The sequence below is a fragment of the Poecilia reticulata genome, chromosome 21 (assembly GCF_904066995.2).
Source record: "Poecilia reticulata chromosome 21, P_reticulata-male-v2, whole genome shotgun sequence".
NCBI lineage: Eukaryota > Metazoa > Chordata > Actinopteri > Cyprinodontiformes > Poeciliidae > Poecilia > Poecilia reticulata.
In genome coordinates, this window is record NC_088850.1 from 8,635,274 (window position 1) to 8,660,969 (window position 25,696).

At 38.8% G+C, this 25,696-nt stretch overlaps 3 protein-coding genes across 3 annotated transcripts in view; 2 read left to right on the plus strand and 1 right to left on the minus strand.

The window, feature by feature from the left end:
* Window positions 1-32: 32 nt before the first annotated feature.
* Window positions 33-8,357, minus strand: dtl (denticleless E3 ubiquitin protein ligase adapter). The gene is made up of 15 exons (XM_008397525.3): window positions 7,944-8,357; window positions 7,067-7,204; window positions 6,876-6,968; window positions 6,734-6,795; window positions 6,527-6,647; window positions 6,277-6,342; window positions 6,020-6,135; window positions 5,440-5,513; window positions 5,236-5,342; window positions 5,051-5,155; window positions 4,050-4,162; window positions 3,854-3,943; window positions 3,639-3,762; window positions 1,683-2,308; window positions 33-642 (listed from the first exon to the last, which is right to left on the minus strand). Exons 1-15 carry the CDS (start codon window positions 7,999-8,001, stop codon window positions 580-582), a joined length of 1,956 nt encoding a protein of 651 aa, XP_008395747.1. The 5' UTR covers window positions 8,002-8,357; the 3' UTR covers window positions 33-579.
* Window positions 8,358-8,737: 380 nt separating this feature from the next.
* On the plus strand, window positions 8,738-17,032 carry ints7 (integrator complex subunit 7). Its single transcript, XM_008397526.3, has 20 exons — window positions 8,738-8,957; window positions 9,112-9,241; window positions 9,554-9,700; window positions 9,781-9,918; window positions 10,021-10,067; window positions 11,114-11,313; window positions 11,411-11,533; window positions 11,610-11,727; window positions 12,162-12,296; window positions 12,413-12,510; window positions 13,242-13,481; window positions 13,556-13,693; window positions 13,766-13,972; window positions 14,087-14,281; window positions 14,662-14,765; window positions 14,844-14,912; window positions 15,734-15,866; window positions 16,085-16,183; window positions 16,393-16,578; window positions 16,682-17,032. Exons 1-20 carry the CDS (start codon window positions 8,864-8,866, stop codon window positions 16,961-16,963), a joined length of 2,883 nt encoding a protein of 960 aa, XP_008395748.1. The 5' UTR covers window positions 8,738-8,863; the 3' UTR covers window positions 16,964-17,032.
* A 1,623-nt stretch (window positions 17,033-18,655) lies between these two features.
* lpgat1 (lysophosphatidylglycerol acyltransferase 1) overlaps window positions 18,656-25,696 on the plus strand; it is a 51,418-nt gene continuing 44,377 nt past the window's right edge. The window contains exons 1-2 of the mRNA XM_008397527.3: window positions 18,656-19,234; window positions 23,247-23,499. Of these exons, the coding sequence (XP_008395749.1) occupies window positions 23,262-23,499 (238 nt within the window). The 5' untranslated portion in view covers window positions 18,656-19,234; window positions 23,247-23,261. The remainder of the gene's footprint in view (window positions 19,235-23,246; window positions 23,500-25,696) is intronic.

Here is a 25,696-nt window from a genome sequence, read left to right on the forward strand (position 1 = left end):
CTCTAACTGGAACAAGCAACATACCACACAGATTGAAAACTGTTTTAAATTTAATCAAACCTGAATACTGGAAATGTGCAACAAGCCAAAAAAAACATTTTTGGATTAGTTTGTACATATAAACATCTGTTCATAAATGGAACAAAAACATGCTGAATAAGACATACATGTATGAATAACCTCAAAGATTGAAAAGAGCTGATTGAACTGATTTCAGGTCATGAGGTCCATGTGATACAGAACATGTATGTCAATCAAAATTCAACTTTTCACATAAAAAAAGAAACAACACATCTGGTAAAAATCTTTAGTAAAACGAATAAGAAATCAGTTGAAAAAGTTTTTAAGCAAATCAAATGAGCACTTTAAGTAGCAGCTTGTGCAACTCTTGAGATGATGGGATGTTTTCAGGCAGCAGATTTCTGTGTAAGGGGTAACAGCAATTTGCAAAATTACTGCCAGAAACAAGTAATCAGTTCTAAAAAAAAAAAAACAGTTATGTTTGGCTGACATCTGTGCAACCAGATAAAAAATAAAAAACAAAATAAAAAATTGTGGCACATTTGTGGCTCCAACAGATCATTCCTGAGGCCTTTTTTCAAAATATGTGGAGATTTTCTTGATTTTTGGTGAGTGAAGAATCTGGAAAACAAAATAAAACAGGATAAGTGGAACGTATAGTGAACACATAAAACATAAAATATATGTTTTATCTTTTATGTTTTGAAACATAAAAGATGTTTTAAAACATCTTTTATTTTAAAACATCTTTTATCTTATATTGTAAAGATGAAAAAACTTAAAGACAAAAAGCAAATTATAAATTAAATCATTCTTAAAAGTTGTGTAAATAACAGGGCAGATTTTTGTAGAGCTGCACCAATGCGTTTTTTTCCCAACTAATACTGTTTTTCAAGGACTGTAGCACACAAAAAAGACTTAAAATTACAGAATATAGCAGTTTGTAATCTCAATAAAGGAATTATACATGCATCTCAAAAAGCGTAAATGGAACTTTCACTCATTTCACACTTTTGTTTCTTGTAATTTTGAGGACTCCGGCCTACAAGAAAATGAAGACCCAAAATTAAACATCTCAAAAAATGTGAATCATACATAAATAAAATCAGGATATTTTAAAAAGAAATGCTAGACTTCTGGTAGGTATATGCATTTTTATGCACTTAATATTTGATTGGGGGTACTTTTGCATGAATCATTGCATCAATGCGATTAGGGTGCAACACCATGAGTTTCCAATATTCTCATTTTCTGTGACATCTGTAAGCCATAGTCATCAATATTACAAGAAAAAAGGCTTCAAATATTTCACTTTAAGTGTAATGAATTCATATAATATACAAGTATCACTTTCCAAAATTAGTTACAAAAATTGAGGTATAATAAGGTGCAAATACCTCTTTTGAGATGTATTTGTACCTTATTAACGGAACAATGCATTAAATTGTTGAGGGAAATCCTAAAGGAAGAACAGCTACATTGTTGCAATCTATCGGTGCATCTCTCACTTTTACAGCTGAACAAGACTTCCTCTCATGGTTTACTTCAACAAAGCCACCAAACTTCAACAAACCATGACAGGAAGCTAAGAAAAAAGAAAAAAAGCTGAAGGCAGAGCAAGAGTGTGAGTTTACGTCCAGACCTGGGATCTCTGTACTTACTGTTGAGGTTGGCGTCTTCTCCTCTTGTTTCTTACGTGCACTAGGACCAACTTGACTTTTTTTCATCTTTTGACCCATTTCGGACAACCAGTTTCCTGCTCTGGGAGACCAGTTCTCCTTCCCAGCCTGCCTGGAGGTAACAGGTTCGCTGTCCTCTGCGTGACAGTCTCTCTGTACTGCGCTCTCCTGAGCGAGGCAACGAACATCTGACAGGATGCCGCTCCTTTTAGATGCAGCGTAGAGTTCTGAAACACACTCGCACTGTGCCGTGTCCGTGCAGCTGCAAGGTGAACTTTCACCCGTTTCCAATCTGCGTTTGGCCCGTCGCTCTGTGAGAGAGGGGCCGCTCGCTGGGCTCAGAGGACACGGCCTCAGCACTTGGTGTGGTGGAGTAGTGGCGGTGAAACGACTCTGAGATCCATGGGTTGGGGACAACCACCACTGGATAGAAGATGTTCTCTGCTGAGCGGGAAGTGGGACAGAGCTTTTCGGCGATGTGGTGCTGGACGGTAGCGGCAGGGCGGCTCTGTTAGGGGCACAGACAGCGAGCTGCGGCGAGGAGAGGCCGCCGAGACTTGGCATCTTCTGGGTATTCACAGGGGACACTGCAGCTCTGGCTAAAGGCACTGAACAAGGGAAAAAAAAAATCAGTTTACATCAGTTAGTAGGATCAGCAACAGTTAATTATGATGGAGAGTTTATGTATTATAAAAACTGCAAAAACACAAAACCTTACCAAGTACTTCATCTAGTTTCTAATGCAAACATCTTAGTACACTTTTTTTGATTTTTAAAGCCCAACTAGGGACAAGTGCTGCGAATTAGCTGTTGCTTTTGCACCATGATGCAAACATGGGACTGCTGTTTTATTCACTTTGTCTATGTTGATGTGTGTCTGTCCCTATCAAATAAACTTAAAAAAAAACAAAAAAACACCACAAATAATATATCTAAGAGGTTCTTTTAAGTCAATATTGCCTCAATATTGATTAAAAAGTACTAGTTCCACTGGCAGATTATTTCACTTATGGGGCTACAACTAATGATTATTTTAGTACTTGATTATTCTGTCAATTATTTTGATGATTAATCAGATTTTAAAAATGACACATCCTTCCAATTTTTCATGTAACCACTTAAGCATTTTCAAAATACAATATTAGAGAGACAATAAAAGATGCAAATAAATAATTCAATTCCTTTTGCAAAGAAGAAAATAAACATTGTGTTGCCTAAAATACAAAAACAGTGTACACTTGATTGTAACGAAGAATATATTGTTGGATCGTTTTGGCTTAATTACTGCTCTGTGTACGTGATTCTTTCAGCAAACGATCTGTTTTAGAGCTTACGAATAATCGATTACTAAATTAGTTGACGATTATCTAAGGAGTGGATCTATCATGATTAAATCCTGTTCATCATTTCATTCCAGTGGATTTGTTTTTTTCTAAAATCGATATTAAGGACTTATTGACTTAATAGAAGCTCCTCTATCTTGCTGAAACGTTACTTGTAAATTTGTTTTGTCTGATTTCAAGATATTTGCACTTGAAAGTGGACCAAAAATATTTGGTATGAATTTGTGTTTTTGGGTTGAAGGCTTAAGTTCCACTTTGTGATTCTGCCTCCACCATGTTTAACTATGAAACTGGAGTAGAAGATCTCATAAAGGCCAATTTCTTACACTGCACTTTATTCAGAGTCAACACACATGGATACTTGATTTGTCAAGACGCATGGAAACCATCCACTTCATAAATATACTCCAATTTGTGTTGTTTTATTACATAAAATCCCAATAAAACACATAAACATTAGCAGTTTAATGAGTGTAAAAATCTTTTCCAAAAGTAGATGCACGAGCTGCTCAGCTCGTTTTTCTCTGTATGAGTTAATGAAAGTTAGACTGATTAACAACAACAAAATCAAAAAGAACTAGTGAAGAGTACTAACTTGTGGGAGATTTGGGACGTGCCCAGCCTACGAGGTTGGCTTCACCCACTGGTGATTGTGCTCCATCCGTTTCCCGACGAAGCCTCCAGATCCGTATGGTGTGGTCGTCGGAGCAGGAAGCAATCTGCCGACAGAGCAGCGGGGTGTAAAAATAGGATCGGAAAAAAGCGGGTGAAAAACACTAAAAGGAAGACGGCTCAAATTCGCTGACTTACTTTAGTGAAATCTGTCGGACACCACACGACAGAGGTCACTTCCTCGCTGTGTCCCTGGAGCATCATGGGAGGGTGTTGAGGATCGGAGATCTGGAGTATTAAAAGAAGTAAAAAATATATATATTATAGCTAGGAGACATTAGGATGGATAATAAAATACAACTTTATCTAGGTAACATGTAACTAGAGACAGTACCTTCCAAATATAGGTGTGATTGTCACTAGATCCACTGGCCAAGAACTGGTCATCAGGGCTGATCGTGGACTTGATATAGAACGAGGAGTTCTGGTGTCCACTGAAAACGGCCACTGTGAGGGGAGACAGATGTAATTTAAAAGATCACCACACAGCTCTTTAATGTAGTAAATTAAAGAAACAATCAATTATTTAAATAATAGTCAAGGAATTTAGTAATCAATTAATTGTTAACTAGAATATACAGACTAAAAAGAAAAGTCATCTAATCAAAGATCAACATTCTCAGAGCAGTAATTAAGACAAAACTATTTTAAAAAATTCATGCATTTTGCCTTTAATATAAAAAAAATCTTTCTGTGATTATGTTCTACCCAGAACTCCTGGAGTTTTAGCTTCATCTGATTCAATATAATATGTTAAAATATCTAAAGGTAATGTTCTCCTCTGCAAACATGTGTGAAGGTCACATGGGACTTCATGTCTACTTTGAAAAAAAAAAAATGGTGGTGACAGTATCACGCTGTGGGGCTGATTCTCTCCAGTAAGTGAGTAAGATGCTGGTCAAAGCTGATGAAGACATAGATGGAGCTAAATGCAAGCAAATTCTGGAAGAAAACAAGTAGAAGGCGACAAAAAACTCGAGAATGGACTGAAAGTTAACCCTACGCAACTCAGTGATCCTGCAGTTGAAGGGTCATAAACACAAAGATGAATCCAAATGCATGCCACACTTTTCAGATCCTTAATAAAACCATTAGAAAATGATGTATCCCATTTCTTTCCAGTTCAGTTATTTGCCTCTCTTTGTTGCCCTGCATAACACACATATGTTTCTGGGAAACCACGAGGGGTGTGACTATTTTCATCAGTCACTGTAATTACAACTAAAGACCTTCATCTTTCACATGAGGCTATTTATTCCCCCTCAGAGGTCAGCAGCGGAGCTCTAGCCCCATCTAGTGATGCATTGGGTGTATCTGGAAAACATCTCGATTTACCTGGATTCGTCTTTATCCCACAGACACTGAACATGTAAACGTTGTCATCTGTGCAGTTACACATGATGTTGGACCTGGTAGAGTCCAGAACAAGTCCAGAATAGCCTGAAACGTATCAAACAAATAATTCAGATCATTTAGTGACGTGTGGCACCTTTCAGGTGTGCATACGTCACAGGACTGACCCAGTCTCATCCGAGTGGAAGATCCAGCATACAGATAGGTCTGCATAGGCACAGGGTCGTGATGGTAAGCTGTGTAGTTCTTCCTCAAATCCCACATCTTTATAACACTATAAAATAAAAAAGTGACCATCCAGGATCTGCAGGATGCTTTTGCATAATTTACACAGATTATGAGAAGTGCTTTTTTTTTTTTTTTTTTTTTACCCGTCAACAGCGCCCGCGGAGATGAGTGTGTGCTGATCCCGAAACAACACCACTGTAACACTTTGCTGGGTATCCTGCACAACAAAAAATGATAACATAAGCCGCTTAGTCAAGACCACAGTTCAAGAATGATACAAATTTGACCCATTAGCACAAGTAGTTAAGATGGACACTTTTTACCAACAAATTAAAATCGTCTAGAAACGGAAAGTTGTGGACACAACACCGAATATTTTCCTTAATTATTCACTACTTAGGAAATTTAGAAAACTGTATGAGTCTCTCTTGCAAGAGGTATTTGTACAAGACCTCTCTTTTTCTGATGTATCCACATGATTTAAAAATCCCATCTCTTCACCAATCAGAGCACTTTGTTAGTTTGATACAAATATTCCATATTTAGTTCATTTCAAATAAAACAAACAAACAAAAAAATGCAATAAATTTACTTTTGTATTTTTAATAATAAAAGAAACCACCCAATTTTTGTGCTTCCAACTTGGATGTTTTTGGTCCACAATGATAACTCTGATCAAAAATAACCAATTTTTCAGTCTCTTAGAGAAGCACATGAACTCACCACGCTCGGAGCTATGCCACGCATGCTGCTCCTTCTTTTCTTCACTTTAGACGAGGGATTTGTCTCAGATTTGTTATGAGCGCCACTGATCTGTTTCACCTGCTTGTAAAAACCATCTGTAGGGCAGAACATCAGATGTGAAAATGGAGTGTTAGTAAGACTTTTCTTTTTGCCTTTGCTTAAGAAACCAGTGAAGCAGCAAAATCGCAATAAACCTGATAAAAAAAAAGAACCCTACAAAGTTACTGATAACTCACCTTTTTGGCTGCACCTGATGTCCCAGACCATAATATTTCCATCTCTGCCCCCAGTGCAGAAAACAGCTGTTTGAAAAAATAAAAAAAATCAGTAACATGAATGATGACGAGAGCCCGTCCGCATCTCGACTGTTTTCCTTGTTATTAACACATTTAACTACTTGCACAGAAGGAGAAAAAAAATCTTGTAGTTAGAAATCAAAGAGGAAATTGAAATGTTAATGAGAAATTCAATAAAAATCCAGCATACCTTTCTCTCCTGGTGCGAATGCAACCGACTTGAGGCTGCAAACGTGGCCTTTAAAGCCTCCCAGCACTTCCCCAGACTTCACGTCCCACAGTCTGGCCATCTGGTCCCCTGCAGCCGTCACCTAAAGATGCCAGAAGTGATCAAAGTATATTCAGCAAATAACTTGTGCAAATCTTGTTAAGAAATTAGGGAGGAACTTCCACATACCAGCTGAGGTTCCCCCGGCACCCACGCAATGTCAAAGACAGCGTTCTCGTGAGCCAGCCATTCTGTAAAAGTTCACACCAAGTCAACTAACGAGATTAATTGAAGAGGTCCAAAGTACGGCCAGCACAGCTCTTAAAAGTACCTTTAAGAAGAGGGTTTTCACGATTTTCTGTGTTGTAGATCCTAACAACGCCTTCTTCGTTAGCTGCTGCGAGGATGTTGTGCATGTTTCCGGCTACAAATGAACAAGAATCACAGGTTACATGGATGGCCACTCTTCCTGAGTCTTTGCCTGTTCAATTTCCAGTGCATATTGCGCTCAAAGAAGATTACCAGAGGAGAAAGCCAGCCCAAATGGCGGCACTACGTCTCCCGTGTTGCCGTAGGAGATGTGCTCGTCATGCCGGATGCACTGGTAGCCTTCCAGCAGCGAGCCCAATGGGATCCTGGAACATGGATCTGCGGGGAAGGCTGCAGGAATTCATGCAAGATCAAAAGAAGGAAGAGGAAGTTGTTATTTTGTCACAGGAAACATAAACCTTTTATACCCTTTGACGTTTTCCACATTTTGTCACATTATAATTGCAAACCTTATTACAGTTTTTTTTTTTTTTTTGCTTTTGAACGTGATTGACCAAAGTAGAGGAGAATTGTGAACTGAGACCCCTTCACAGGTAGAAAACAAACCAAAAATGTGAATAAGAAAAAAAAAAGTGTGGTCAAATGAGAGCACAAGTTAAGTTTTTAGCTTACATGCAAAATATTATTTATCACTGGGAACACCATAAACGTACACCATGAGCTACAGTGGACTGGCATACATCAAATCTTATGAAAGTTACAAAGTGCAACTGAGAATCTGTGACAAGACATAAAAGTTACTATTTCAAAGGCTAACAATTACATTTTCATTCCACGTTGAGGCCTGTCATATAAAAAATGTGCGAGAATGCAGTATGTTATGTTTTTTTAAAGCATTTTTAGTACATACTTATGCCTTTTCCCTACATGTAATTTATGGATGTACGACGAACAAACGTGTAAGAAGTATTAAGGCAGGAAAACATTTCTAGTTTGCAGTAAAACTTTAGCACAGAATTGTACATAGAGAACGAAACTATGGAAATACAGTATGGCTAAAACCCATGCTTAGCTTAGCATAGCATAGCATATTGATATACCTCCCCTCAGAAAACATATTGTGTCTCACCGTTCTGCCTCCGTCTGCCCACTCCTCGGTCAACAATAGAGCGGAAAAACATCCCCATGCTCCAGCGGCAGGCAATCTGTTGCACACGCCAATAACTTTGTCCGATCGTTAGTTGCTGGTTTCTTTCCCCCTGCTTGTAGCTACCTGGTATGATTTGTTTTCCCGCGAACAGAACGGTCGATTGGAAGAACCGAATTCCGCGCGAAACGCTGCGTTGTGCGCTGCTATTGGTGCGTCAGACAGTGATTCCGCTTCCGGTTAGTGCTTCCAACAACTGCTCCCCCTTCAACATAAAGGGACACACATAATATTTACACAATAATATTTATTCTCTCTGCAGTATTAATTTAAGGACATCACTATTATTTAATTTTCCATTGCATTTCCAATACTGTCGGAAGTATTGGATTGTCTGAACCCAACCAACACAAAGTATGCCATAATTGTGAAATATGAGGATATAAAGATATCGATACATACATGTCTTTAGGTGTACACATTTTTGCACGTTTGCACAGAGAGTGAAGTTTTTTTTTACCATATCTGAACTAAATGATAATACCTCTGTTGGATTGTCTGAACCCAACTTCACATGTAGAGGAACCTCTCTAAAGTCTACTCAATAATATTTAGATTTTTATGTATCATATTACAGTCTTAAAATGATAAAGTGGAAAGTACAATATATATATTTCTGAAATTAAAGTAAAACATGTTTTCAAAAAATAATGCAGTGTAGATGACCAGAGACATGGCTCTTTAGCAATGCATAAGCTTAGTTTCGACATTTTATTTCGAAAAGACCAATTTCAGACCGGATGTGATGTCATGGGTACAGTTGACATTCTGAACTGTAAGATGCTAACGGTACCTGTTTATTATAACCCCATTTGTTTAAAAGTTTAATTTAAAAAGCAGAAATGTCGCTTTCAATGGCTCGGTCATTCCTGTCGGAAGCTTGTTATGGAGAACAGGAGCTGGACGCTAACTCCGCTCTGATGGAGCTGGATAAAGGTGCGTTAGCTAACTATGCTAACAATGTAGCATAGCGTCTCATTAATTGTGTTCTGGTTCTGTTTTGTGTTTGATTCGTGTGTTATTTATATTATACAAGCCCCAGGAGGGATCACTGCTCTACCTTAACCTGAAAACTTGTGTTTAATTTCAGGGTTGCGGTCGGGGAAGCTCGGAGAGCAGTGTGAAGCTGTGGTGTTGTTCCCCAAACTCTTCCAGAAGTACCCCTTCCCAATCCTCATCAATTCCGCCTTCCTGAAACTAGCAGACATCTTTAGGCTCGGGTATGACTACTTTAATATTAAAAATTAATATTAATTACTTACTATTTTTAATAATAATTAATAATAATAATAATAATAATATTTTTTTAATTAATAGGAGGGAAATCATTTTTTAAATAACCGTTCGACTGTAATAAAAGTAATTTTTTTTACAGTAATTGGTTGGTGAATCAGGGCATGTTATGTTTCTCGATTGTATTAAAAGACATTAAAGCCTACATGTTGCAATGTTGCATTAAATGCATAAAAAAAGGTGTGAATAATTTTATTGTCAACAAGTTCATTCATACAAGCTGCCCTCTCTCTTTCCAGCAACAACTTTCTGCGTTTGTGTGTACTGAAAGTGACGCAGCAGAGTGAAAAGCATTTGGAGAAGATTCTCAATGTGGATGAATTTGTTAAGAGGGTGTTTTCAGTCATACATAGCAATGACCCCGTGGCCAGAGCCATCACTCTGAGGTAAGCTGGATGCCACGGAATACATAATCTTTAACTGCAGCTAGGTTTGAAAGAACCCATTCATTGTTTTATTTCTGCAGGATGCTTGGCAGTTTGGCCTCCATCATCCCAGAGAGAAAAAACGCCCACCACAGTATTCGACAAAGCTTGGACTCTCACGACAACGTGGAAGTGGAGGCTGCTATCTTTGCTGCTGCAAGTTTCTCTGCACAGTCGAAGTAAGAGAAAATCTTTTTAGAACTCTGCTGTGTTATCTAAAAAAAAATGTGCTTGCTTGCTTTCTGGTTTAAAGTTTGAGCGTTACTGTTTTTAATTTTTAGAGACTTTGCTGCTGGGATTTGTAACAAAGTGAGCGAAATGATTCAAGGTAAAATATGATTCCTAATCTAACCCTATATTAATTCTTTACTAAGAAATGTATTGATGTTTAATTTTTTATTTTTTTTTATTTGTCTCTGCTGAGGAAAAAGTTAAGACATCCTTACCTCGAATAATTGATAAAATCGGTTTTTGAAGATGTTATTTTTGGAAAATCAGGGTTGTATTTTTCACCAACGCACTCTTTGAATTTGATTTCAGGTGAACTTTATGAGGGGATCCTAGACTAAGATTTCTTTTTATTAAAAGAATAAAGTCGTAATATTACAAGAATACAGACATTGTAATACAAGAATGAAGTGGTAATAGTAGGAGAATAAAATAGTAATTTTATGAAAACTCAACACAAATGATAACAAAAATTTGAAATGAGGAATGTTGAGCATCTTGTGAAATTATATTTGATCCGTTTTACAGAAAAGGAAATCATCTTTTAATCCTTCAGCATCAAATTATTATTGGTAGAAGGTCTTTGAGTTCATTTCAAAGAAAGAACCATACAAACCGAGCTGGTTACATCAGTCCTTGATAACGTTTGAAAATTTTAAGACATTCTTCTGGTAAAATAGCATCTTTACTCTGCTAATATTTTGACTATATTCTTGTAATTAAACAAAAAAATCTCATAGCCCGGCCCTGATATTCTGTCATACAACTAATAGAAGGGATGATTGGAGGGAAAAAAAGGCATTTGTCATTTCTGTTTCCAAAAAAAAAAGAGGAAAAAAAGTCGCTTAAAATTCAATTTGGTAGAAAAAAAAAGTCTGAGATTTTATTTTTACTACATATCGCCCAGGCCTAATTTTCAATCACCACCATAGCACATAAATGAAATCAAGATATAGGCTTTGACTAGGCAAAAACTTCCCTTTTCACATTTAAATTTTTTTAAATAAATTGTCACGTCTGTGTAAGACACAAACTATCATGGGGTGTGCTAATGTTTTTCCCAGCCGCGTATTATTTGGTGTTTCAGGGTGGATATTGGAGTCTAAATGACTTTTTTTCCCATTTTGAACCCGACTACGGCGGCAGGTTTGGACACGCCCGTGGATCTGAAGCTGAAGCTGATCCCCATGCTGCAGCACATGCATCACGACGCCAGCCTGGCGTCCAGCAGCAGAGAGCTCCTGCAGCACCTGGTGAACTCCTACCCCTCCACCCCTATGGTCATCGTCTCGCTGCACACCTTCACGCAGCTGGCTGCCTTCTCGCTCATCGATATCCCCAAGCAGGTAGATCCACAGAGAAAGCACAGGTTTACAGTGATACATTGTGTTTGATAGAAGTTCTGTGAAATAATAAAGTTTGCTGTGCTTTTTATCTCTTCAGTTGCAGCTTCTCCTTCAGTACCTGAGAGACGATCCAAGGAAAGCTGTAAAGAGACTTGCGATAAATGATTTAAAGCTGCTGGCTAAAAAAGCTCCTCACCTTTGGATCAGAGAAAACACTCAAGTAAAACCACTGCTGGTCACTCTGCATACTTTCTGTTGTTTTCAACTTTAAAATGTAACAATTTTAATCCTTTCAGACTCTGTGTGAGTGTGCTTTGACCATCCCTTACAACAGTTTGAAGCTGGGAATGTTGGCCGTCCTCTCAACCCTCTCTGGGACAATAGCCATCAAGCAGTACTTCAGCACTGCAGCAGGTAAGTAAATAAACAGTTATTAGACTTAGACATATTTATAAAAAATAAAAAACAGGAACCTCTTTGGTTGCTGAATAGAAGAATAAAAGAACAGAGATGTTCATATAGAAGTATTAACTGTGGTTGCTCTTAAAAGAATGTTAAAACTTCACTTCATAAAATGCTTTAACTCAAAGTTACTGGTTCCAATCTCTGAACCGTTTCTAATTCCTGTTTGGGAATCTCTGCCATCTTTATTCCTGCACTAACTGGTTCCACTTAAGAATGACCAGCGGCACCCTCTACTGGCCAAATGACAACACAAAAATTTAAATCTATTAAATCATTAATCGACAAGTAATAATAAGTTGATTAATTCTTTGCATTAATAAAATAAACCTTTAAATAAATGTGTATAGTCATAAAAATGTAACGGCGTTACACTTTCTCCTCAGCCGGCTCATCCATCCCTCCTCGACTCACTGACCTGGTTAAACTGGCGCAAGAATGTTGTTACCACAGCAACCTGTCAGTGGCTGCTCATGGGGTCGTGGTGCTTTCCAGCATTGCCATTTCCTGTCCGGAAAAAGGTTGGTTTCTCTGGACAATGGCCTATTTGAGGTTCTTCCTCCGGCACAGATTCCCCTCAGTGGTTTTATGAGAGAGTTTCTTTGATTGTGTGTTTTCGTGGGTTTTTCTTCCTCAGATATCGTGCAGCTGGAGCAGGACACGGTGTTGGGAGTGGAGTCTCTTCTGATGTTGTGCAGTCAGGACAGCAGCCCCAGTGGACAGGCCACTCTAAAAGTAAGACAGTAATGTAAACACAACAAGAAATAAAGAGGTTATATATGCGGTAGCTCAAAACGGTTAACTTCATTCCCTGACACTTTTTTTAATCTTATGAATAAATGAATTAATTTTCAAAAAATTTTTTTATGGTTTTATATTTAAATAAAAAATAAAAAAAATTGTGTGATTCTAGGAAACAAATTTCAACAAATGATGCCAGTCAGTGAAATTAGTTTCTGTAGTGTCTGGAAACTGAGCCATTTCAAAAACCTTCTGAATGTAATGTCACAAATCAGCAGGCTCTGCTCTTCACCTAGCAACTTCAGCAAAGCCCGCTCTGTTACCTAGCAACCGACGTTGAGCTCCAGCACGTTTGGTCAGCTGGTTTTACTGCTGTACAATAACTTCTGGAAAAGACAAATGTTTTGGTGTTGGCTTAAACCACTTGCTGGATTCTTGTTGTTTGTGCATGAGGCTTCACTTCTGAATTTTCAAACATGTCCGATTTCATAATTGGTCATTTGTTTGCATCCATGTTGACGAGTGTAAACGTAGAGTTGGGGGAACATTGGCCAGCAGCAGTTTATTTGGATTTAACCTCTTCAAGGAAACATAATAGATAACTTTTAAGTCTACTGCATGTTGTCAGACAGGTTTTATTTAAGTAGGTTCTAGACCTACTAGACCTACTCGGAGCCTACCAGAGATTTTTGCCCTGTTGAGCAGCTGTTTTGTTTGCACCACAGACGGCGCTCACCTCGCTTGTTAAGCTGCTGAAAAGTCGGCCTCACCTCAGCCAACCGGCTGTGGAGTTCCTGCTCGGCCAGCTTCACTTATCCTGCGACTCATCGCGCGTCCTCATGTGCCACGCCCTGGCAGCCATCGCCACCCACCTGCCCGTGCTGGGAGACGGCATGCTGGGAGATCTGGTTGATCTCTACCGGGTGGCCGGTCACTCCTCCACCGGCGAGCAGCAGGAGCTCCTGGTGAGAAACGCCGCACACATCAGCGTCCTCTCCTGCTGCTTAGAGTCGCATTTAATGGACTTTGATCGCTGTAGGTTTCCTTGGCGACTGTGATTTTTGTCGCCAGCCAATCGTCTCTGTCATCTGAAGTGAAGACGGTCATCAAGCAGCAGCTGGAGAACGTCGCAAATGGCTGGACGGTGTATCGCATCGCACGGCAAGCCTCCCGCATGGTGAGCGACTCTAATTGTGAAGATGACATCACAACGAAATAAGAGAATAAACGGCTTGCTGTTGATCTGCAGGGCTGTCATGAGTTCTCTAGCGAGCTTTACCAGTGTCTCCGGACCCGTGTGGCGTCGGAGCATTTCTACTTCTGGCTGAACAGCCTGAAGGAGTTCTCCCAGGCAGAGCAGTGCTTGAGTCACGTGGAGGAGGGCGACTACAGCGGCGCCATGAGCGCCATCGCAGAGGCACTGCGCTCCTACCAAAAGGGCATCGCCTCCCTCACGGTGAGCGGGGGGGGGGGAAAGAAAAAAGTCACTGAAACTTAATTTAGACTGTAACGAGACCTCCGTATGTATTACCGTTTTTTTATAAGATGTGATTAATCGCTCTGCCTGCAGGCCGCCAGCACGCCGTTGAGCCCGCTCACGTTCCAGTGCGAGTTCATTAAGCTGCGCATCGACACTCTGCAGGCCCTGTCGCAGCTCATTTGCACCTGCAACAGCCTGAAAACCAGCCCTCCGCCGGCCATCGCCACGACGATCGCTCTCACGTCAGGAAATGACGTCCAGCGCTGTGGCCGCATCTCAATGCAGGTAAACACTTAGCAGCTTAGGTTTTATTAATGCTTCGAAGAATTTCAAAGATTCGATTAGACACACAGTACCTTGAAGTTTGTGGTTAAATGATGAAATGTGAAACAAGGGCAGGGAGTTTGAATACTTTTGCAAGGCGCAGTATTAATATTTATAAATGTGCGTGTCTGCTTACTGGACCAAACTATAGTAGCAGAAACCAAATCATTATAGTCCAGTCATACTTAATATCATCTGTCTTCTGTCCTATTATATCCACATCAGTTATGATTCCAGGGTCTATTGGTTATAACCCACACCGGTCACTGATATGAAGGATTTGTGCATCAGAGTGGAATAAACCTGATGTGTTTAATCGTGCCGTTACACTTTTCTTCCAGATGAAGGTCTGCATGGATGAGTTCAGAGGTCTTGCTGCCCACTATGCTGATCTGCACCAGTCGTTATTTGATGCAGATTATGCCACCCTTCGCAACGTGGAGCTGTATCCTTAAACATCCATCAGTCCTGTCAGACTTCAACCTCCCTGCTGTCATTTATTAGTCCTTAACTGTTTGTTCAGGCAACAGCAGAGCTGCTTGCTGGTCTCGCATGTAATTGAAGCTTTGATACTGGACCCACAGGCAGCCAGGTGGGAGTCGCTGACGTAGCTGTTATTCTTCCACAAGACCTGAGAAAAATGATACAATTTGTGTTTTCAAATCAGTTTGGTCTGGAACATCAAAAGCAGTCGTCATGTGAATCATTTTCATATCAGTTTTGCGCTATTAATGCTTAAATATTTTATTTTGGTGTGAAATGATGACAACTTTCTAGTTAATTTGAAGTTTGTTTAGAATCTATAAAACCTTTACAGGGGCAAATCTAGGGCTGGAAATAACAATTATTTTAGTAAACAATTATTCGGACAATTAATCAGTTAATTCGATTTATTTTTTTTATTCCACATTCTGCAGATGTTTTATTTAACCACTTAATCTTAGCCAAATGCATGCATACATGTGCACCATTCAAACTTTGTTAAACATTCTTGAGCAACTCGCAGTGACACTACATGCTCATCCAGGTAATTCATATTAATTTGAACATAATTTTGACCATGATGCTCAGGAGTCGGTGATGCTGTTGGGTTTCGAAGCCCTTTGTCGACTCTGCCAAATGTTTTCTTTGGCGGCAAAAAAAAGCTACATCTTTTTCTCAAGTTTTGATTGCAGCTCAAAGTGTTTGTTTTTTGGTACAGAAGGTTCTTATGGATTAGAGAAGACAAAACAAAATATATCACTTTTACACTTTTTTTAATCCATTGTTGAAGTTGTATCCTTTGAAGTTGTAGTAAAAGCACAAATTGTAAAACCGTAGATGCAAGCAACAGCAGCTTTTAGCAGTAGACCGTATAAAACCCAATATGTGGCTCTCATTTCTAACATTCCCACGCTGTCGGTGTGATTTTAGTTTTCAGGAGCACAGCACATCGGGGTCTGTTCAGACCGAGAGCGAATATGAGCGACGGATGATGTCGGTGTTTAACCACGTGCTCGTAGAGGTAGAGGGACTCTCCAAGAAACACCCTCCTGTTTCACACCTGGTGAGACTACATTTACGATCACTGAATTTGAACGACATTTACAGTTTTACCGCAAGATCCCAGACATTTACCCCACTTAAATGTGCTTGTGATTTGCTTTTGGAATTGGGAGTTTATAAAAAAGAAAAACCTTCCAAAAAATATTTGTATGTAGTCTTTTAAAAAGAGCTTAAAGGACTAAAAGCTGAACGATTGAGTGAATTGTGTTTGTTTTCCAGCATACCAACTGCCTCTGTGATGCTGTCATAGCCTTGCTGAAGGTGCCGCTGTCTTTCCAAAGATATTTCTTCCAAAAGCTCCAGTCAACCAGCATCAAGGTAAATTGCTTTACTGTCACAAGTACTGAAACCAAGCCAATTGTAAGATTTTTTTTTTTTTTTGTAAGAGCAATGATTTCCAAGAAACAGCAACTTACACCGTGAAACTTGAACCTTTCTATGTTTATGTCAGAAAACAATGTAAAAAACAGTTTTTCTCGTCTTCATAGCTTAAAAATGGGATATTTCTTATGTTTTGCATTTTCCAGCTTGCTCTCTCTCCGTCACCACGAACTCCAAGTGAGCCAATCCCAGTTCAGAACAGTCAGCAGCTGACTCTGAAGGTGGAGGGAGTGGTACAACATGGCTCCACACCAGGACTCTTCAGGAAGATCCAGTCTGTTTGCCTCAATGTTACATCAGTTCTACAGAGCAAGACGGGGCCTGACTACAAAGTATGATCCCCCCCCCCGTCTGATCATCCTACTTTGTACAATTATTTATGCTATGATTTAACAGGTTTAACTTATATCATCGCCCTGATTCTTTTTATTTCAGATACCACTTGACAGTAAAACAAATGAGATCGAGCAGCGAGTAGAACCTCACAACGACTACTTCAGCACCCAGTTCCTGCTAAACTTCTCCATCCTGGGCACCCACGTGGTCACTGTGGAGGCGTCTGTGGTGGACGAGAGCGGCATCGAGTGGAAGACGGGGCCGAAGACGATGGTGTCCGTCAAGTCCCTGGAGGATCCCTACTCCCAGCAGCTCCGCCACCAGTTGCAGCAGAGTGGAACGCAGCCTGCCCCACAGAGGAGCTCATACATTCGCTTTTAGTCAATTGCTTTGTTTTTCTGGGTTGTTCACTGTTTTTGTCTTGTAGAAAATAAATGTTTTTCTTTTTTACTCCGGTGATTAAAAAGACTTTTATTTTAATTATTTAAGCATTTATAGAGTAGCAGTGTTGGGACTCAAAAGGTGCTAAAGATTCGATGTTAAATTTATTAGTATTAATTGTGTCAATGTAATGTGTTAAACGTCCTTCGTTTAATCTTTTCCACATTATGTAATACTGGGTAAAACCACCAGGTGGCACAATATGAACATTACAGAATATTTCCAGTTGGTGAGGGCACGTGAAATGCATTTTAGAGAGTGACGTTTATATATATATATATATATATATATATATATATATATTAAGGTAATTGATATGATTAACCTATATTAATACTTTGAGCTGGAGTTATTTAGGGATTGACAAATTTCGGTACAGAATCGGAAGATCCAATTTATCTTTATTTTTTTCATTTATTTATGTATAGATATACATATGAAGTCAAGGCATCAATTTTTGACAGCAGGGAGTCTGCGCAGTCAAAGACAGGCGTCAAACAAGCATCAACATGAAGTCACCCTGAATAAAAATTTGACTTCCGGTCATATTTTTCACAATTGAAGTACAATTTTAGGTCGCAGTTGAACAGTCAAAAGTCGTTTAACCAATTAACAGAAACCTTGATAAACTTCTGATAGTTGTTGAAATAATTTACCAGCATGTTTATAACAAAGTGCTACTGTAATATTTCTTAAATCGTTTTCTCCTCAGTATTGTACTGATAGTACATTTGTTTTTTTATGATAAATGTATTTCTTCCAAGATCTTTTGAATTACATAAAATGGCAAACTTTCTTAATTTAGGGAAGAGTGTTTTATATGGAAGTTGTTTTATGATTATTAAAAATTCACTTCTGATTTACAATAAATTTCAGAACAAATGAAATGAAAATATGAATACTATTATGGGTTTGTGAATACACTTTTTCTCTGTTTACTAAGGAAAATTAAAATTTGACCCAATTTTAAGAACAAAAACATATAAATCAATTATAAAGCAAAAACAAATATTTTATATATTTTGTATCTAGACGCGTTATTTTTAAAGTTTGCTGGATTTTTATTTTTTTTTTGCCTTTTATTTTGGTCTCTTTTCTGTCAGTTCAATCACTGAGGATTTATCCTGAGCCTAGTTATACTGAACGTTTTTTTCTGTTAACAGGGAAATGATGCTGTCGACTGCTGCCCCATGCAAAGGAAGCATGGGCTTATTTCCTGTTATTTAATGTTATGTCGAATCTTAGTGTGCTGAATTTGACTGTAGTGATATAAATATGATTCAACTAAGTTAATTTGGATTCAGTTGGGTTGCACAGTGAATTTGTTTCATATTATAACCATAAACCTTAATGTCTTTACTTGTAAATGTACTTGACCAGCAGAGAGCGGCAGTAAATTAACTTGAGTATCCTACTGATTATATCTGTAGTTGTATATTTAGGGCTATTATCCTGCTGGAAGGTGATTCTCTATTCCTAGTCTGACACCACTTTTTAAAAATGTAGATATGGTGTGCTGCTGCATTTTTACACACAGCTGTTTTCTTGAAGGCCAAAAAGTTTAATTTTGATTCCATTTGAACTTTTTCTCGTGTTACGTGTGCCCCATCTACAGAATCACCAACGTGCTCCTTGGTGCACTTATTTTGAAGGTGGACTTTAGCTATTTCCGGTTGTGTACCGTTCTTCCTTTGTGTACATTGCCGCGGTGTGATTCGGGATCTGGAGAAAGATAACGGGTCCCCTCCAGCCTAGAAAAGAAAAAAAAAATTCGCTGCTCCCCCTGTTAGATGCGCACATGTACAGCTTGCGTTGCGGTTATCTAAGGAGCAGCGTTGAGCCCAGGCCCGCCTCAGCAGCCTCTCCCCTCGGACTGTTTGCTGGGAGCTCAGGAGCTAGCTGAGCCGAGTTGATGGTGATGGTGATGATGATGCATCTGAGGATTTATCCCGGTATCTCTCCCTGAGATGGAGCCAGCGACGTTCAACTGGAGCTGCTAACAGCGCCCGAGAAGACCCTGGATGGCTAAATGGGGGGAGGAGTAGCTCTATCGCACAGGGGTTTCTTTGACATTTTCACCTTTTTAAACCTCAATCCTGATCAGATTTAACAGACGTAACATGCCGACTAGCAGAGATAGCCATTTTTTAGCTTAGCTTCACAGTTAATCTCGCTTCGGCCGTCCTTGGATGCTACAGTGACATTAATTGGGTGAGTAACATGAGCTAGCAGACTTTTACTACTAAACTACAGGGTGGGACTACACTCTGGATGAGCCGCTGCGCTTTGAATCAGCGTCAAACTTAACGTTTGCTTTCACCTCCTAAAACAGCTCACCAATAAAGGCCTCAGAGCTCAATCTGTTATTTATTCCACGTTAACGCTGAAGCTCACAGGTGGTTATTTCCGACGCGTTTAACCGCATCTTTCCCCTTTATGCTAACTCATACTGTTGCTAGCTAGCATGTTATGAAGTAATGGACTTCGTCCCCCTTCCCCGCTGAATGGTCCTTTTAAGGTCCTGGCTTAGCCTGTTACACCGTTTTGGGTTGGAAGCTCGTTGGTACCAAGCCACGAATGACAACCAACCATCTTTATTAATAAATCCCTTTTGCATAATAATAGGAGCATAGCGTCCTCTACGCGTGTGTTGCATATAAATGCCTCGGAATAGCCTGATACTCAACCGGTTAGCGGAGTAAAAAAAAAAAGCATTTCTGCCAGAGATTCTCAGCTGTCTGAAACGTTCCAGGTAAATGTTTGTGCTTATTTTTATAGCCTGCTCGTTCAGTACTGGTTATACACATTTATAGTGAAAGTGTTGTGTTCAGATAACGCAAAAATGTAACCCAGTTTCAATGGATACTGTTGTGTTACTATTGATGATGCATTGTGGAGGCAAAAAGATATTCTAACATCACAGTGCGAGGAATTTTATCGCACTTTTTGCATGAATGCCCTGTTTAAGTTCTTTCTTCCCCTCATTTTATGGCTGGACTTTGACTAGGCCAACCCAGAACCTTAATTTTGTGGGGAGGGTTTGGACCCAGTCTCAAAGTGGAGTGTATTTTAGATCATGAATATGTGATGTTACTTTTCTGAAATGCTTCTTTAGTTTTAGAGAGTGCGCTTCTTCCCAAAAAAAAAAAAACAACTTTTGTCTCAGTAGTGCTCAGAATATTTTTCCCAATTTTTGAGGGACGATCAAGACGTGTTTTTGCAAATATGAGAAGGGGCTTCATGTTCCTTTTTATAAGTTGTGTTGTTTTGCCCTGGATCTGTTTCATATATCTAATTTTTACTCAGTCTGTTTCTCTGTTGAATTCTGCTCATCGGGCCTTCAGTGCTTTAGATGTTCTCCTTTGTGTGATCTCCTCAAAGAGCTGTTGACATGCTTTTGGGTGTAATTTTGGTTGGCTTGCCACTCCACGTTTTCTCTATTTGTAGATGATGCTCTCGCTGTGATTCACTGGAGTCCCCTCACTTTGTAACCCTTTTCAGGCTGATATCTTCCTCATCTGTTCTTAGATTTCTTCAGTTTGGGCCATGATGTGTTGGTTTATTGAATATTTTTGCCTGCTTCATATTGTCAGGTTCTGTTGTCCAACTCAAATGGAGCTAATAAAAAAATCATTCAGTATTTAGTTTTTGCTTCCCACATGTGGAAATTGGTAAATTTACTTTACATTATTATTAGGGATGCACAAGTAAAACGGGGTTGATATGATATGATATGAATTGAGGTTTATTTCCATTTTGTTGCAGTTTATGCATGTGTTTGGCCATGTGGTATTTGTTCAGTCATGTGACAGTGAAACAATGTAGGACTGTTGGGGTGATCAGTTGAAGCAGAGAAGCAAAGTTGGTGGTTTGATCGAAAGTGTAGGGAGATGTACACATCAGTAAATATCGGTTATCAATATCAGCCCAAATGTTGCAATGAAACATTACATTTTGGGGAAATTTTTTTTATTTTTTTGTTAAAATAAATTGCAAATTGATTGCAATGATGAAAGACGTGCCAAAAAAAATAATCATAAGAAATACATGACCTGATCATATTACAGTCTGTTGCATTTACAAACACATTGACATGGAATTGATTATTGCAGTTTCATATATTGTGCTGTCCTCAACAAAACCTTAATCAGATGGATCAGTAAAATAACTCTATGCAAAGGTTATGTGTGTTAGAAATTGAAGCAGCTTCAGTATTTAAAACGGTCCAATCCTGGGATAATTTTTTTAAATTTTTTTTATAGATGCTACCATAAATTTTTTAACAAACATTCTGGAGTGATTGACTTGAAACAGTTGTTTTATTCAACCAAAATGTCACGTTCGTTACCGTAGATTATAATTTTCCCACAGTTTAAAAACAGCGACATCATTATTTGCGCTGAAGCAGAAACGCATTCTGCTTTGTACCGTATGTGAACACACTCTTCTCAAAAAGTACATTCTATGCAGGGTTTTCATTTTAAACTCTGTGTTGTAGGATTGAGCATTATAAAACGTAAACCCACCTTAAAAAGACCAGAAACATCAGTGAGAAAATCACAAATGTCATTTTATAATTATTTACAGTGTGATGTTCAAGAATTAGCAGAAAAATCTTAAGAGGTTCTGAACTGAAGTAGAAATGAGCAAAATCTACATTCTGACTCAAAAATTATTTTATGTTTATTACTGTTATTAGAAAGCATAAGAGTGTTTCAGAGCAGAGCAATGGCTTTTTGGAGGAACTGAAACCTAATCACAACATGGAACTGGTATTTGAGGTTTTTTAAAAGTGGGAATATAGCAGGCAAGTTGCTTATTCTTCACAATGCCAACAGATAGCGACAGACAGAGTATCACACATCCTTCACGTGTGTGATAAGCATGTCTAACTCTTAATAAACTCACCTGAAAGTCTTTCTGGAAAGCTCGATCTGATTTGACCAAAGCACACAGTTCTGGTTAAAGTTCTAGTAAAGTTGAAGAGACCTGTCTAGGTGAGCGATGGTAGAACATGAACATGCCAGACATCTCTGTGGCGTTCTCTTGTCTTTACAGTCTTGAAGAAACATTGGCCTCTCTAGCAAATCATTTGTATACTTCAGTGAAACAGAAACTTTTTGTTATAACTTACAGAATGGTTTGGTTATGTGCAAATTACTGGAATTATTATGGCCGTCAAAATTTATTTTGGTCTTTGCTGGGGAAGATGTGGCTTTCCCTTCCTCTCTCTGAGTAAATGTACTTAAAGGCTGGATTTTTCAGTTTATGCTATGAAAAAAATTGTTTATTTTAAGGCTTTTTTGCTTATCTGTATCAGGAAGGAAATGGTTGCAAAGGGAGCTATATTTCTGTTTAAAAAAAAAAAAAGCTACATAACAGCTATGCGATTATCTTTGAGATGGATAGGGACCAATTATACTGAAACATGTAACAGAGAAATAAAAAACAAATAGTGAAAAGAGGTGAAGAAGTGATTTAAAAAGGGGCTTTAATAGTAGAGTTTCTTGGAAATCGTTTCCATTCTGTGTAGAAAACTGAGCCTAGATTCTCAATTCTCGGTCTTCTAGTGACCGTGGTTGGTTGATGCAGAAAACAAAATAAGACAAACAAATACGCTCCCAGTAGATTGATATGAATTTACCGATAACTGAATCCAGACTGGATGATGATGAAACTAAGCGACATTAAACTAACTGTCACACAGCATCAAAATGTCTGATCGCACTTTATTTACATCCTCATCATTGTTATCTCACTAAGGCAGGGAGATAAGTATCCTGAAGTGACATTTTGCCACTTTAGGATTTCTCTTAAAGGTCTAAGATGCTTTGTGAATATTGATATTTTTTGAAAGGCAATTCTGTTTTCAAAGTCTTCATAATCCATTTTATTTAAGGTTTTGGATTAGTGTGGTTTTAATTTCCTTTTTATTTTATTTGATTTTTTTTTGTTTTTTATTCTGTATATCTAAAATGTCTTCAAAGTATATTAGTATTTGCAATATTTTGCCACTTCCTTTCATATTAGTATTAAAACAACATTATTGACTATCACAATAATTTCTGGGACAATTTATCGTCCAGATGTGACAGTTATGCTGACTGTTATGTTCTTTATTTCTATCCATTGTTTTCGTGCACACCTTCTGTCTGTAAGCAGAAAATTTTTTACTGTAGGTCAAACAACACGAGTCTCTAACGGCGGCTTTGTTTGTTTGCAGACGGTGCGTTTCAGAATGGCACAGCTGATGGACGGTGCCGGCAAACTGAGCTGGGTTCTCCTCAAGTCTGTGATGCGTTTCACCTTCATGTTCTTCAACAACTGTGTGGCCATCCCGTCCTACTGCTTGTACCTGCTGCTCCTCCAGCCGCTGAGAATATGGGACAGCTCTGCTTTCTGGCACATCGAAGGAGTCATGTTCAAATGGCTGCTGGCCATGGTGTCTTCGTGGGGCTGGATCGCGGGCTACACAGGTGAGGCGCTTTGACGGTACCGAGGCGGATTCGCATTCTGTCCTCTCTGGTCTCAGTTTGCGCTCGGTCTGCTCGCGTTCCAGGTTTGTTTTTGCTGAAAAATACAAGCGCATAGATCGAAGTCACTAGCAGGAGACGGACAGATGGCTGAATACAAATGAGATCGATGACGAATGCTGATTCTACGTTTTTTTTTGTCAGGTTCCTAATTATCTAAGTAACTAATTTCATTTCACAGCAAATATTTTCATGATCAGGTGGCTGAATGTAAAGTTGTTGTTTTCTGTTGGGTGAATATCTTGAAGTGACCAGGGCAACTGTGGTGTTTGGTTGCACACAGCGGAGAGCAGAATGCTTACAAATTGCTAAGAGGGAAACATGGAGAGCAACAAAGCTCTCTGATGAATAATTGAATGGTTTCAGCATATAGAAAGCAGTAGCATTGAGATATGTTCATAATTGTGTTAAAGATCTTGAGACTGGCTGAATCATGTGAACTGTGACTTTTATTTTAGATGATCAGAGCTCTTCTTTCTTTGGGTGTGTTTCCTGTCGCTCTTAAATACAAATTCTGCTCCCTAGCACATTTTGATAATGCAAACAAAAATGCCTCTCTTTCATGGCTCAAAAGCAGAATGAAGGGTTTGGAGTGGCCTAGTCAAAGTCGAAGCATAAAATCTGAATGAGTTGTTGAAGCGTGACTTTACACTGGCCTTTCATAATCGAAAAACTTCAAGTGTGACTGAATTAAAACACTTCTGCAAAGTACCTTTATAATGATTTTCTTAAAATAAAGATTATAAATACTTGATGGCAGTTGTTGCAACAAGCGTGTTTCAGATTTAGGAGGTTTTACTCTTTGACATGGCACCTGGTTCGCTGAAATGTCTTTTTATTCACTCAAGATATCCATCCATCCATTTTCTTTACATCCTTGTCCCTTAGTGGGGTCGGGAGGGTTGCTGGTGCCCATCTCCAGCTAACGTTCCGGGTGAGAGGCGGGGTCACCCTGGACAGGTCGCCAGTCTGTCGCATACTCAAGATATCTTTAAATTAATTGAAAATTTGCATAAGAAACATTTAAGTGCACCAAGACAGAAAAATAAAAGGGACCAAAAGCACTTTTTAAATGAACTTTAGTTGCTTGACATGCATGGTAATTGTGTTGCTTCATGACCCACCTTTTAAAAGGTGAGTGGTGGAACTTTGTCACACACTGTAGTTCTGTTCATGTTTAGATTTTGAGCAACGCTGGATTGGTTGAGCACAAATGATTCAGTTTGAATGCATGTATCGTTACTTCCTTACTGCCAAGGGAAGGAAATGATGTCGCGTTGATGACACACCAGGGATCCGCAACTCCTAAAGCTTACTGGAGTCTTAATGTGCGGCTGGGAAAAATGGTTTTTGAACCACTTTTCCTCTTTGTGTCTTTCAACCAAAGTCTTTAAGTTGATCAAAGATGCAACAGTCCAGTTTTAAAGAGCGATTGAGAGATCTTCACTGATATTTGATGAGCAGATACGATACATTTCTGAACGGAAGAAGTGAAATGCAACTATGATGAGGATTGAATTCTTACAAGGTAAGGTCACATGCTATTTTCTTCACAACGCAAACATGTGATGTTGAATGTTAGACGTTGCTTAGCTGCTCTGACAGATACCTTGTTTGTGTTGCTATTAGATATAACGAAATGAACTCTAGCCAGGTGGGATAGCAAAGCAAATATTGGAGATTTAAGTTGTTCTGAATAGCTTTGTTTCAAGCAAAACTTTATCTTTACCCTGACCTTATTGACCTAAACAATGTGTGAATATCAGACACAATCAACTAACATTTGCTCTGATTACTTAATCAAATCTTCAGTGCAAGTCAACATTAAACTCCTCTTTCTTGCCTTGACATATTGCTAAAAAGTTGAAGTTAAATCATGTCAGCTGGAGTAGCAGAACAGTGGTGCTTTGTAAATATCGGATAACTCAATCGGTGCTAAATGGTGTCTGTCAACTGTGTGCACTATGCTCTGAATGTTTAATGTCAGTGATTAAGAAAGGAGGTGAATGCACTTAAAGTCCTCCGTGTTTATCACTGGATGGTTCTTCAACTTTAACTTGAAACTCTACCAAGAGTTGCATCCTGTTTTCCTAATTAGACGCAAAGTGGTGGGAGAATGAGTCTACACAGGCCTCTCGTG